We start from the raw sequence: 12,927 nt of genomic DNA on the forward strand, positions 1-12,927 counted from the left end.
TTGACCTGACCTTGACCTGACCTTGACCAAAACGTGACCTAAGCTGGCCCAAAAGTCTGCCTGACCCACATCATCGCATTTGTCATGTAAAATGGACCATAAAACATGCATCACACGACACTTTCATATTGTGACCCCCCCAGTGACCTGACCTCTGTGACCTGACCTGGTATCAGTGACCTCAAATAGCAAAATATGTGTTTGAAGAACATTTCCCCATCGATGATTTTCAATGAAATGCATTTTACTCGATTTTACAACGCATTTCTTGAAATGCCTGTAAACGGTGAAAATTCGACCTTTGACCTGACCTGTGACGTCATCGGTTTGACCGAGGTCAATGAAATTGGGTCACAAGGTAGTTCACCGTTGGGGCTATCCAACGCCGTTTACCGCTTGTCGCTATGTTGCGTGGTTCTCGAGATCTTAAGGGGGGCCAAAATGCCCCCCCCCATCAGACCGCGTTGCTCGGCAGACCCCATCTGGGCGCGGGTTAAGGGGAGGGGGAGGGCACTGCCGACTTTTGGCCCCATTCTTTCCATGCAACGCCCATAGGGCTAATGTAAAAATGCCAAAATCAAAGAGGGGCACTGTGCCCCGGTGCCCTCCCCGTTCCGCCGCCTATGATGTAGGTATCTTAGAGCACTTGCTTGAAGACTGAATAGGTTAGGTACTATGGTGAATGGTGTAATAGACAGCCGTTCAACGTGTAATGATGGCTGTTCATTCAGGCGTATGGGCCATTAAAAATGATGACGACATAAGCCCACCCATTTCCACCTTTACCACCCAATCTGCTGATCACATTATATATGAGACAATGAGATGCATGCGACGAACTTACTGTGCTATCTCGTGAAAAACCATGACGAAACGAAATTGTTGAGAACCTCCTCTGAATGCTAAAATCAGGCAATACATTAGGCTCTGCGCACTTCATACTGTAATGCTGAAAACATCCGATTCTTCCCTTAACGATGGAAGGCGACCATCGTGCCGCTCTAAAACATCTTTTATCTATGTTGGACTTATACGACCTCGCACAGATACAGCGAGTCCCCTACCGGAGTTGTGATTGATGGAGAAGGAAAAGATGGAGTAGCCGAGGAGGAGTGACATATCTGTCTGATCCTTAACAGTGGCGGATCCAGGGGGGGGGGGGGCAAAATGGGCATTTGCCCCCCCCCAAACGGCATAATTTTAACATTACGCCTATGGACGATGTATGGAAAGAATCGATAAATAGTTATGGTTTGCCCCCCCCCCCCCAACCTCTGAGCTGGATCCGCCTCTGATCCTTAATGGCTTCTTGGTATGTTGAGCTTGCATTATTTTGTTAGCTTTAAAATTATTTTTGCCGAAAATCCGCATCTTCTAGCAAAACAACATGCACGCAATAACACCTCACATTACGCCGATGACTGATGAGCGACATACCTACCTTCCACGCTAACAATTCCGATCCAGGGGCAGCAGAAACATGTCAATCGAATGGCACGCTCCAGTACCTTGAAGTTGTTGAACAGTCACCAGCGCATGGTGCCGCCGTCCTCCTGCGATGGTCGGCCACTAAGTGACCTGTGACCTCCGCCTATATCCACCCACGGGGAGGCCAGGCCGTTGACTGGCCGCAGTGTGCGTTCAACCATTGCGCTAGCTCTGCGGTCGTTCTTTGCACACACATGACCAAAAAGGTAGCGACAGCTTTATCAGCTAACAGCAAGTCCACGGCGACAGTGGAGGGTTGACGGCCGTATGTGTTCTTTGGAAGCAATTAATGGCTCTTCTTGCGTTTTATAAAGCGTGTTTAAATTATTTTCTTTGAATGTGTTCATGCTGTTAGTGTTAAACCAGCCAAAGTGTGTAGTTTTCAACTTATCAACTAGTTCTGGGCATGTTTGCAGCTTGAATATGGCACGAAATCGTCTCCACAAAATGCCACCGCAACAGGTCTTTCAAATGCAACGGCAAAGCCTTATGTAGTTTCAACAAAACAACTAATGTCACCCTCACTAATTAAGGCACTGTACACAGACCACCAACTTTGCCCCACGGTTTCATGAGAATGCTGATACTTGGATACAGATTGAATAAGTAATTCGTCTTCACGCGCCGTTATAATGAATGTTAGATCGAAACAGGTGCAGGACACACAGGCCCCAGTCTGTCGGGCTGTTGACAAACTGACTGCGGTCGTTAGCAGTCACGACAACCGAGTCAGACATGTTCTGAGTGTGGTGTCCTCAAGGTGACCTTCACTGGCACCTAAAACAGACGGGCTCTGATTGGTGAACTTGAACTTCACCAGCGATGCCCTGGTCGCTTGGAGGTATAACCTCTGGCCTTTTAATTGGAACTATTTGGTAACAATGATTGTAAAATAAAACATTTATCCTCGACTTATCAGTGATAAAAATCGGCACCCTCGCCAGGATTGGTCGGATTTGGTAAATAATCAGGATGGCTCCAGACTCCAGGGGTAAAATATTGTCAGTGCTCCATTTTGCCAGTCCTCATCGATAACGTCACGCCTAATTGAGGCTGCGCTGTGCAGAAGTCCTGCCGCGCGGACATGAAAAACTGTGCCATTTTTTAAAATAAATTTCGAATTACGAATAAATAGGTAGGCGTCTCCATAAGCACAAGCTTTTTGCATTTCCAAATCGCGTCCGTCTGGACATTGCCTGCTATTGCCTGCACACTGTCTATGAAAACTATCGCCTTACGTCTAGCACATCGAGAAGCATTGCGTGTCTCCGTTGAGGCGGGGGCTTACAGAGCCTTTAGTCCCATCTCAGCGGAATCAGGCTTCACATCTCTGCCTTTCAAGAGCTTGGCTTGTCATTCAAAACGATGGTTCGGTATCGAAGTAGCAGCATCTCACTCCGCGCTTGCTCCGCATCCGTGGTGTGCATGGGAAAGATGCTATACCTATTACTTCAGCTGGTTCTCGTAGAATGTGGTATCGTGATGTGCCGACTGCCGTGCTGCTTGGGTTGTTAGTGTAAAATAATTGGTTTTTACTCGGGTAAGGTCGCATACCAATTCAAAACATGTTATAGACCGCCAAATTCGACCGCCTTCCAATCCAATGCTCAGGAGTCACAACAAGGCGCAAAAAGAGCGTTTTTACTGGTTTTCGAGTCGAACTGTGTCACTAAGCTTTAATTAAGAGAAATCCACTGATTAAAAAAAAATTATGGTCATAGCAGCTAAAAAGAATCGATAGGGGCTTGTTCGTTTACCGTAAGAGTTATGCGTAAGCTAACCATTTATTATCCCTCACACAAATCGAAACACATGTAACAGTGAAACACCCTGAACCGTTCCATAGCCGGTTGAACATGAAAAGACCTCAACCTTATATAGTAAATGATTGAAGACGCACTACTAGCAGGAGCTCGTTGATTCCATGACAGTATTAGAATGTAACATTCAGGCATCTATGCGATGCCCACAAAATACGTCACTGGGACAAGGCATGTCGGTGGTTTCCTACCACGGTTAATGGTTTCCCCTGCGTCGCCGCTCATTTGCGGCTTGTGCTGATTTGCATCAGAACAACAGTCGCTTTACCAGAAGGATTCCTGTCAGAAACCCTTGTCAATCGCTGTCAGAATCGCTGTCAGATTCATCAGAATCGCTGTCGGATTCACCGGAGTCGCTGCCGGACTCGCTGGACTCGCTGGAGTCGCTGCCGGAATCTCCGGAGCCGTCGCGGTTGCCGAGGCCGAGGCCAGGGTTGTTGGGGCCTACCCCTGGATAGCCGGGTCCGTACGAGCCGGACGTCCACGGATTGCCGGAGCCTTCCGATTCAGAGCTGCTCGATCCGTACCCTCCGCTGGAGCTGGAGTTATCGGAGACCTCAGTCTCGGAGCTGTCCGAGCTGCCCGAGTCACCAGACGAGTCCGAGCTGGACTGACGTGCTGCCGGGCTGTCCAGAACGTCGTTTGGTCTTCCAACGGCGACCGCCGCCACCAGCGCCAAGAGCAGCAGCACAGACAGCACCTTCATGGCTGTACGGATAGTAGATGGCTGCCCTCGAACGAAGACAAGACACCGTTCCTATCGACCAGAGCACTTTTATACCGGGACGTCGGGGCCGTATCAAACGCCTAAAGTCAGCAGAAGTGGTGCAGCAGTCGGGTGACGCAGAGACCCAGGTGGATGCGCAATCCGCTGACACGGCTCAGGCAATAGAACAGGTGTGCGCGTGCGGGCCTTACACGTAGCGCGGGGTGCTGATCGTCCCGAAAAGCTGCGAACGGCAGCTCCAGGTCCATTGTTTGAGTGCTGAACTGATTCCTGAAGTGATTCGCGGGACGTGTGACAGATATCGACTGCATGTTCTTGCTGTGTTCGGGGCGACCTGCCCCACGCGGTCGACAGTTGCGCTTAGAGAGAAAAAAGCGGCGACACCGGGCGGAAATTCCGTGTATTTGACACCTGCCCATCTGAAATGTCAAATGGAACTGTCAGGGCTTTCGTGATTTACTTTTGGCGTCGTATTGGAAGTATAATGAATGGGCCTCTCATGCATCCAGAATAATGTTCTTGTCTTGGCGAGGTTCACAAAACGATGGACCCAGGTTTTATTCACAATAGTGGGAAGGGGAATAGTGTAAAGAACATCACTGTCATTGCTCAAAGTACGCTACACAACTAAATCACAAAATTAATTTAAATTTTGACTACATAATTTAACATTGTAATGCTAGAAAATTGTTATATTCTCACGCCAAAGCACGGATATACTCGGCAAAAATAAGTCATCCCACAGAAGGGTGCTATCCTATCCCTTTACGTACTAAGGGGCATTCAGCTTCCTATGAGACGCAAAATGTTTAATTTTAGGACTATCTTGCACGACTCCGCGTGATATGTGCATGGTATGCAGTTGAGTTGAGCTGGTATGATAACATTTGAATTTCTAACTCAACATCTCTGACTATTCCTGTTTTGCCTATACATATAGCGCATTTTACTGAACACTTGGATTTCTCAAACACAACTGTTATTCTTGTATTGTCACCATTCGATTAGCTTTTGAAAAGTTAAAACAGTCCCTCCCTCCTTCTAATTTTGGCCGAAATACGTCATTTCTCATTTCTGACTGATCACCTCGAAGTGCGATAATTATCTGTCTCAGTAACAAAGAAGACAAATCTGGTCAGCTGGTGGCGATCTTGGCACACTTGTTGAGATCCCGTCAGTCCTCCAAATGATGCATGGTGCTAGGACATGCGCTATCAGACGGGAAGCATGCATCTTCCGTGTCTGCAGAAATTTGTTCTGAATTGCGTGATCGAGACTTCGGGGGCTGTCATCGCGAGATTGCGTCAACAAGTGCCACGAGGAGGTACTTATACCCCTGGGCCGGTGGCTCATGCCGACTCTGTCAAATAGCGAGGGTGCCTTAATAAGTGCTCTGTAAGTCTTAGAAGTTCAGGGATTGAGCTGTCGCCAAAACAGGCGTCGTAAGCACTCCTTTTTCAGCGTCATTCGCCTGGCCTCAAGAGCATTCTGGGCAAGGAACTTGAAGGTAAACAGCTTTCTCGCTTGCTTGATTAGAGCGAACTATGCACATGAGCGTAAATACTTTGTTTTTAGACTTTGTTTTTAGAGGTAAGCACAATTTTTAAGCGTAAAATGTCCGTAACACCTTACCTAGGACATGACATATCAACACATGCTTCAATTTACATGCTTAAGAAAAGCTCCGCAAAATGTGGGAATGCTTCTTTGAACGGTCAGCAATGAACCGCGTAGCCATTTCATTTCCTTTTTTATATCGCTCTTACTCACCAATGCATTCGTTTGCTTTGCCATTTCAGACGATGTCTTCATACTCTGCACTGCTGTTGCTGAGCCTTCAAATGGCATCAGCTATGAGGCTGCATGCTTCTAAATCGGGCGACGCGCCTCGCAGCCGGTCGTTCCGCCTCGAGCCCAGCACTGCTCGTAGGTCCGAGAATGGTGATACGAGCCGCCTACCTGTGTGGGACTGCAGTGACCTACCCTTCGGCACCCCGAGCGGCGTCTACTCCATCCTGGAGGGCGCCGGCGGCCCTCCCGTGTGGGCCTACTGCGACTTCAGCGATCCCGCCGGCTGGACGGTGCTTCAGCGGCGACAGGACAACCCCACGCAGCTCAGCTTCGCGCGCCAGTACGACGACTACCGCTACGGCTTCGGCCAGCTGAACTCGGAGTTCTGGTGGGGCCTGGAATACATGTGGCTCATCACCTCTCGGCACGACCGCGTCTACGAGCTGAAGATCGAGCTCGGCGACTGGGTCGGCGCCACGCGATACGCTCTGTACGGCCAGTTCAGCGTCTCTTCACACGACGGCCGGTTCCGGCTGTATGCCACCAACTACTCTGGTGATGCCGGCGATTCGCTCACTTATCACAACGGTATGCAGTTCAGCACAGAAGATGAGGACAACGACCAGAATAGTGCCAACAACTGTGGCGGAATCTACACGTCCGGTTGGTGGTACCGAAGCTGCCATGAGAGCAACTTGAACGGCATCTACTACGGCAATAACAACCCGACAGCCGACCAGAAAGGGGTCGTCTGGTCGGCCTGGCACGGGTTCTACTACTCGCTGAAGGATGTGGTGATGAAGATACGTCCCAGGGTGAAACTGACGTAGGAAATGCACGACAGATGTTCAGACAGCGAGTGCTGATGCATTCTGCACGGGATACATAAGGTTAACAGTTTTGAGCGAACGATTCCCCAGCTTATCGGGTTCTTTCACATGCTATGACTCATGACTAGCTTACGTCTGAAATTAGGTGGATATTTGTGGAAATGTCGGTTTTTGCTTTGATTGTCCTCTAAATGTTGTCTTCCTGTTTTGCAATATATTTTTTTATGGGATATATGCCTTGTATTTATCCAAAATTGATGTATTTTTGTTCAAAGTTTGCGTTTGTATTTCGTTCATAAGATTACACCTCTATCAGCGCACTAATGGTGTTTGAAGTCGAGTATTCTAACCGGTCGTGAGTTGCAACAAGCGGCGCCGTGCAAGGTTGTCACAAGGCAGACACTCCAAAACCGTCCTTGACTACATAAGTGGTACGGGCCATCCATAGTGATCGCAGCTCCTGACGGTGTACAAATTTAAGCGCAATCCACCGAACCGTTCTGGAGATGTAGAAGGGGTCATGCACGTTCGGTGTCCGATGAGCGATGTCATTTACCAAAGGCAAAGTTTTTTCCCGGAGTATAATAAATACGTCGCCCAAAAACTTACCCTCCCTAACCGAGGAGGGAGCCATCCCGCCTTAGCTGAGAGTTTTTCCTAAGTTAGCATTCATAGCATGACACTACATTGACTAGTGCAGTACCCAGCCTTCATCCATTCATAGTTCCTGATCATAGTTCAGACCGTTCAGGCCGGATCTGTATGACACCAACTCTATTTTCAGGTTAGGCTAAGCCAACGAACTTTAACCCGCGCCCCGTTGGGCTATTCCCGAACCCTGCCGCCCGTCGGGGGGGGGGGGGTGCGTTTCGGCCCCCTTAGAATTTCGGAGACGCTTACAAATTCAAACGGTGTTCAATAGCCTCCACCGAAGACCTACTGTTACAACATCGAGAAAAGGCATGTCATCGAAAATCATCGATAGAGTGTTATTTAATTAAAGTGACCATCCCACCTTAACATTAGTTTTGAGTTGAGATAGCCAAAATGGGGTCCCTGGCTTACACTTACCGGTTTGAGCACTCAAAACATCCAGAAATGCCTCAAATGTAATATATCTAATTTCAAAGCTGCAGCACTTTGGATTCAGAGGGGCTAATGCATTTGAATGCCCCCTCTGAATTTGTTTATACGTCAATGCAGATCTAACGATTTTAAATATTTTACTAAAACGTTTGGTAGCACGCGGTGGTATATGCTGCTTTGAGCGCAAGGAATGCCGCACTATCAGCTGCCAAACTATTGCTTCCAAAAAAGTCGCTAGGAACAGCGAGAACCCAAAATGTAAACAAAAGTAAAAGTCAAATATCCCGGTGAATATATTTCGGTGGAATTTGGTAGACATTTATTTTCGTTCTTTCTGAACCCAGCGACATCACTTTAATGCCAATTCATTAACATTTTTTGAAGGTGGGAGAGTCCCTTTAATACTTGTGTTGCTAAAAGAGGTAAATGATACTAGGCTAAGTCACAGGTCATGTCACTATGGGTCACAATATGAACCCAACTATACTAGGGTAGTGTGATACATGTTTTATGGTCAATTTGACATTTCAAATTGAATTATGTCGGTTAAGCGACCATTGGGACCGGTTTAGGATACACTCTGGTCAAGGTCAGGTCAAGATCAGGTATAGTTGGTCAAATTTCAAAATAAGTATTTTTGTATAAAATGTATTGATTCGATGCTGGATGCAGCTCGCTACGGGGAATCCAATGGTGGTGTTAGTTTTACGCTACGTGGTCTAGAATGGCTAAAAATTGAGTGACAAGTTGATGTCACCAATCTTGAATATTTTTTCGATATAAGTTTGCCAAAACTGGAGCTATCGATCTGAAAATAGGTATGTCGAGGTACCTAATGTTGTATAAGATATTTTCTGCATTTTTGTCTTCATTTTGTCTTTATAGGGAACTATAAAACATTCTTATTTTTGTGGACCAAATGCAAAATGCTAAAAAAATCCCAGATAGCAGTTCTGTAGCACCTGTAGCAGTTCTGTAGCAGTTCTGTAGCACCCCCCGCGCACCGACGGGGGGGGGGAGGGCGGTTAACCGCCCCCCTGAGTTTTTTTTCGTAAATAGCGGGAAATCCACGGCGCGTACACGAAATTTAGCATGACTTTTCCTTCATCAATTGTACACATGATGTGCAAATTTGAACCTCCTACCTGCCTTTGAAGGTCAGGTCACCAGGTCACTTCGAATGACCAAGCCTCTCATCACTTTTTGCAACTTTGTCACCGTGTCAGCTACAGTAGATGACGGAGTTCTTTGAAAGTCGCAGGATGTATGTACATAATAAGGCCGTTGGTAGCTACAATTTTGATCTCTCGGAATTTTGATATCGATGACCTAACTAAGGTCAGGGCAATTTCTTGACCTCCCCATTATAGTCAATGGGGAGAAAATCGATCCCCCGTTTTTTCCACTAAAACGCGTCATAATGGCCCAAAATATACCATGGATGACTTCATATACGATCAAACTTGACTACCTTGAGGCTTTTTTTGCTCTTGGGCAACTCTAAGGTCATGTGACGTCATCAAGAGCCACCATTTTTTGCTAATAACTTCTTACAGAACAGGATACAGCCGCGCGGGTGGTCTCATTGTGCTCAGCTCGTCAAGGCGCATCGAATGATATACATGATGACCTTGAGGTCACGTGACCTGAGGTCAACCTTTGACCTTGACTTTTCGAGGTCAACACATATATGGTTCGATGCAGATTGACGAGAGGATCACGATGGTGCCATTAGTTTGTTTCTAGCTTAGCTGCTTCGAAAGTTATTCGATAAAAATCTTGCTTCATTTCTAGCCTCACAATTTTGACTTGAACCCCTGGGTCGTCATCTTTTACTTGACCACTGTGACGTCATCTATGGCCTGACCTGAAAATGACCTTCATAGAAATTTTAGATCTTGTCCGTGCGTACCCCATGCCGTTTACCGCTTGCCGCTATCTTGCCTCATTCTCGAGATCTCAGGGGAGGCGGATACCCCGTCGGTTCTAAGTTGGCGCGGACCAGCGCGGACCCTCGTCGGTGCGCGGTACTACACCCTATTTGCCTTCAGACATTGTTTTTTCTATCTCCAAAACTGTAGGCATGACAGCTCTTCCCGCATATTTTTTTTTCTCGAAAATGGCAGATGACGTACTCTGACGTCATTTGCAGCCAACCTATCATCGTCTAGTTTAGAGACATGTTTAGCCGCAGCAAGGTGTAAAATTGATGCTCAGAGAAGGTCCTGAAAGTTTAATGACGATATCTACCATTCTTGAGGAGCTGATATCGACAAAAAATGTGAGGGAGGCGCTTTCTCCCCCCCCCCCCTCCCCCACGGGGCACGGATTAATAAGCTAGGGCACATTTAAACCCTACAATGCTTATTCCCTCTCAGACAGCAACGACAACAATACAAGTACAGAAAGTATTTATTAGACCGAGCCGACAGTAAGAGTAGGACAATTGGAACAACAGCACATTTACTTAAGCCAAAACTACATATACCCAACATTCATAGATGCGCCGGTCTTCAGCCGTTGGATGTGGACGGGACCAGAAAGATACCTACAGTATATTTATCGTCCTCCAATGCCTAGAACCTCATATATCCCGTGCGGTGTGCAATGTGCATCAATATGTAAGTGTTTACCGGACCAATCCCACTCATTTCCTACGTCAGCTTCACCCTGGGACGTATCTTCATTACAGCGTCCTTCAGCGAGTAGTAGAACCCGTGCCAGGCGTACCAGACGACCCCATCTTTGCCGCTAGTCGGATTATTGTTGCCGTAGTAGATGCCGTTCAAGTTGCTCTCATGGCAGTTGTTGAACCACCAGCCGGCTGCATACACCTCACCACAGTTTGCAGACCAAAGGTCGTTGTCCTCGTCATCTGTGCTGAACTGCATGCCGCTGTGGTAGCTGAGCGAATCGCCGCCATCACCAGAGTAGTTGGCGGCATACAGCCGGAACCGGCCCTCGTGTGAAGAGACGCTGAACTGGCCGTACAGAGCGTATCGCGTGGCGCCGACCCAGTCGCCGAGCTCGATCTTCAGCTCGTAGACGCGGTCGTGCCGAGAGGTGATGAGCCACATGTACTCCAGGCCCCACCAGAACTCCGAGTTCAGCTGGCCGAAGCCGTAGCGGTAGTCGTCGTACTGGCGCGCGAAGCTGAGCTGCGTGGGGTTGTCCTGTCGCCGCTGAAGCACCGTCCAGCCGGCGGGATCGCTGAAGTCGCAGTAGGCCCACACGGGAGGGCCGCCGGCGCCCTCCAGGATGGAGTAGACGCCGCTCGCGGTGCCGTAGGGTAGGTCACTGCAGTCCCATATGGGCATCCGGTTTCGGTCAGTTCCGTCCAGCTGGCGAGCGGGCCTTAGGTCGAGGCGAAGCGCCCGGTTTGCAGGCGGGCCGACCGGTAAATGATCATCCAGCCTCACTCCTGATGCTATTTGAAGGCAGGACAACAGAAGGGCAGAGTATGACATCCACAACATGATCTGAAAATGAAACAAAGTTGTGAACTATGGAATGTTGATACCAATCAGAGATCTCTTCGTGAAATGCATGTAGCGTATCATCGGTGTATTAAAAAGCTTATGAATTTGCCACTTGGAACCAGAAATCATGAACTGTGTCATCGAGTCAAATTACTTACTTGTCCTATGCTTCTGGCTAAAAGACAGCTCATGTTTCACCGTCGCATCAATCAAAGCAGTAATGGTATTGTCCAGTGTATTAGAAATAGTGTAATAGGCCGTAATGGATTATCTGCGAAAGCTAGCCTCGCAATACGGAGACGCTACGACCTACTAGGCTTGGATTTCAGTGTCATAACTCCATTTGACTTACAAAACATATTTATGTCGAACATTGAGCGTATAGTCAATGAACGCATGATGAGGCGGGACCAAGGCGGGACCACCTAGATGTAATGACCTAGATGCCTGACTGGGCAAAACGTAGCTGTGCTATGTCTGCATGTTCGTGTGTTGTGTTGGTGTATATTGTTATGTGTTTTAATGTTTAACATTCCGTTTTGATTATTATCAAAGGAAGGTGTTTCGTTGCTATAGAGTATTTTATGGTTATTTAGGTAGATGCTATTATCCGTGAAATAAAAACATCAAGGGGCTGCATTATATGAAATAAATGCAATGAATTTAGCAAGGAGTTTATTAACCCTAAAGTATAAAACAGGAGCATTAGGTATCACATCTCGTAGAAACGGAGAAGTGTGTAACTCGAAGTGTTGTCCATCATTACATGATATGCGTACTTTTGGTTAGTTTGTAGTTGAACAACGAAAAACAAGCACTTGACTCACCAGAAATCCTTTAGACATCATGTTCACAACCTCACTCGCCTTGAAACTTGCAACTCAGTCAAACAGCACTGGATACCTACATCAATTACTTATCAATCAATAGATCAACGTAGCTCCTGAAATATGATTGGATTTAGGTGTTGCACGTATACGTGCTGTTTGACAGAGTCGGCACGAGCCACCGGCCCAGGGGTATAAGTACCCCTCGTGGCACCTGTTGACGTGCTTTACGCAATCTCGCGATGACAGCCCCCGAAGTCTCGCACACGCGATTCAAAACAAATTTCTGCAGACACGGAAGATGCATGCTCCCCGTCTGATAGCGCATGTCCTGGCACCATGCATCATTTGGAGGACTGACGGGATCTCAACAAGTGTGCCAAGCTCGCCACCACCTGACCAGATGTGTCGCTCCACTGTTGATAAGACATCAAATTGCAACACTTTCGATATAATTTATCAGGGGTGACATCTCATTAGTCTGCAGCATATTTTGTGTTACCGAGGCCGGAGCGTCTGGACTTGAAAAGGTATTGATGAACATCGATGCACAGACCTTGCATTTTTTTTAGGGATTTCTATTCCTTACGCACTGTTGTGCAGTTTAAAGGAAACTATTGTAAATCTAATTTGCTAAGTTTTCTTCCAATTATAGAAAAACAGCAAATTTGATCAAAAGTTGCATTCATTTATCATTGTATCGGGCCTACGAATGGGCCAATTTGCCCCAAATGCCCACCTTGAATCCGCCAGTGTGCACACTGCACTGCACCTATACCTACTTATTGACCGTCACTCCTTCAAGCCCTTCAAGTTTTTTTTTTTTTGCTTGGTTAGGCCCTTTCGGTCTGACAAGACCATTTCTGAGCCGGAAGGATG

General features: G+C 47.3%; 3 protein-coding genes across 3 annotated transcripts; 1 reads left to right on the forward strand and 2 right to left on the reverse strand.

Moving 5' to 3' along the window:
- Positions 1 to 3,603: 3,603 nt before the first annotated feature.
- LOC122376825 (clumping factor B-like) lies at positions 3,604 to 4,014 on the reverse strand. Its single transcript, XM_043356794.1, has one exon. The coding sequence runs from the start codon at positions 4,012 to 4,014 to the stop codon at positions 3,604 to 3,606; it is 411 nt and encodes a 136-aa protein (XP_043212729.1).
- A 1,377-nt stretch (positions 4,015 to 5,391) lies between these two features.
- On the forward strand, positions 5,392 to 6,886 carry LOC122376828 (microfibril-associated glycoprotein 4-like). The gene is made up of 2 exons (XM_043356797.1): positions 5,392 to 5,542; positions 5,835 to 6,886. Exon 2 carries the CDS (start codon positions 5,838 to 5,840, stop codon positions 6,654 to 6,656), a length of 819 nt encoding a protein of 272 aa, XP_043212732.1. The 5' UTR covers positions 5,392 to 5,542; positions 5,835 to 5,837; the 3' UTR covers positions 6,657 to 6,886.
- Positions 6,887 to 10,136: 3,250 nt separating this feature from the next.
- LOC122376827 (microfibril-associated glycoprotein 4-like) lies at positions 10,137 to 12,215 on the reverse strand. Its single transcript, XM_043356796.1, has 2 exons — positions 12,049 to 12,215; positions 10,137 to 11,221 (listed from the first exon to the last, which is right to left on the reverse strand). The coding sequence occupies exons 1-2, from the start codon at positions 12,067 to 12,069 to the stop codon at positions 10,397 to 10,399; spliced, it is 846 nt and encodes a 281-aa protein (XP_043212731.1). The 5' UTR covers positions 12,070 to 12,215; the 3' UTR covers positions 10,137 to 10,396.
- Positions 12,216 to 12,927: the final 712 nt, after the last annotated feature.

Source organism: Amphibalanus amphitrite, unplaced genomic scaffold, assembly GCF_019059575.1.
Source record: "Amphibalanus amphitrite isolate SeventyFive unplaced genomic scaffold, NRLGWU_Aamphi_draft 002337F_arrow, whole genome shotgun sequence".
Lineage (NCBI taxonomy): Eukaryota > Metazoa > Arthropoda > Thecostraca > Balanomorpha > Balanidae > Amphibalanus > Amphibalanus amphitrite.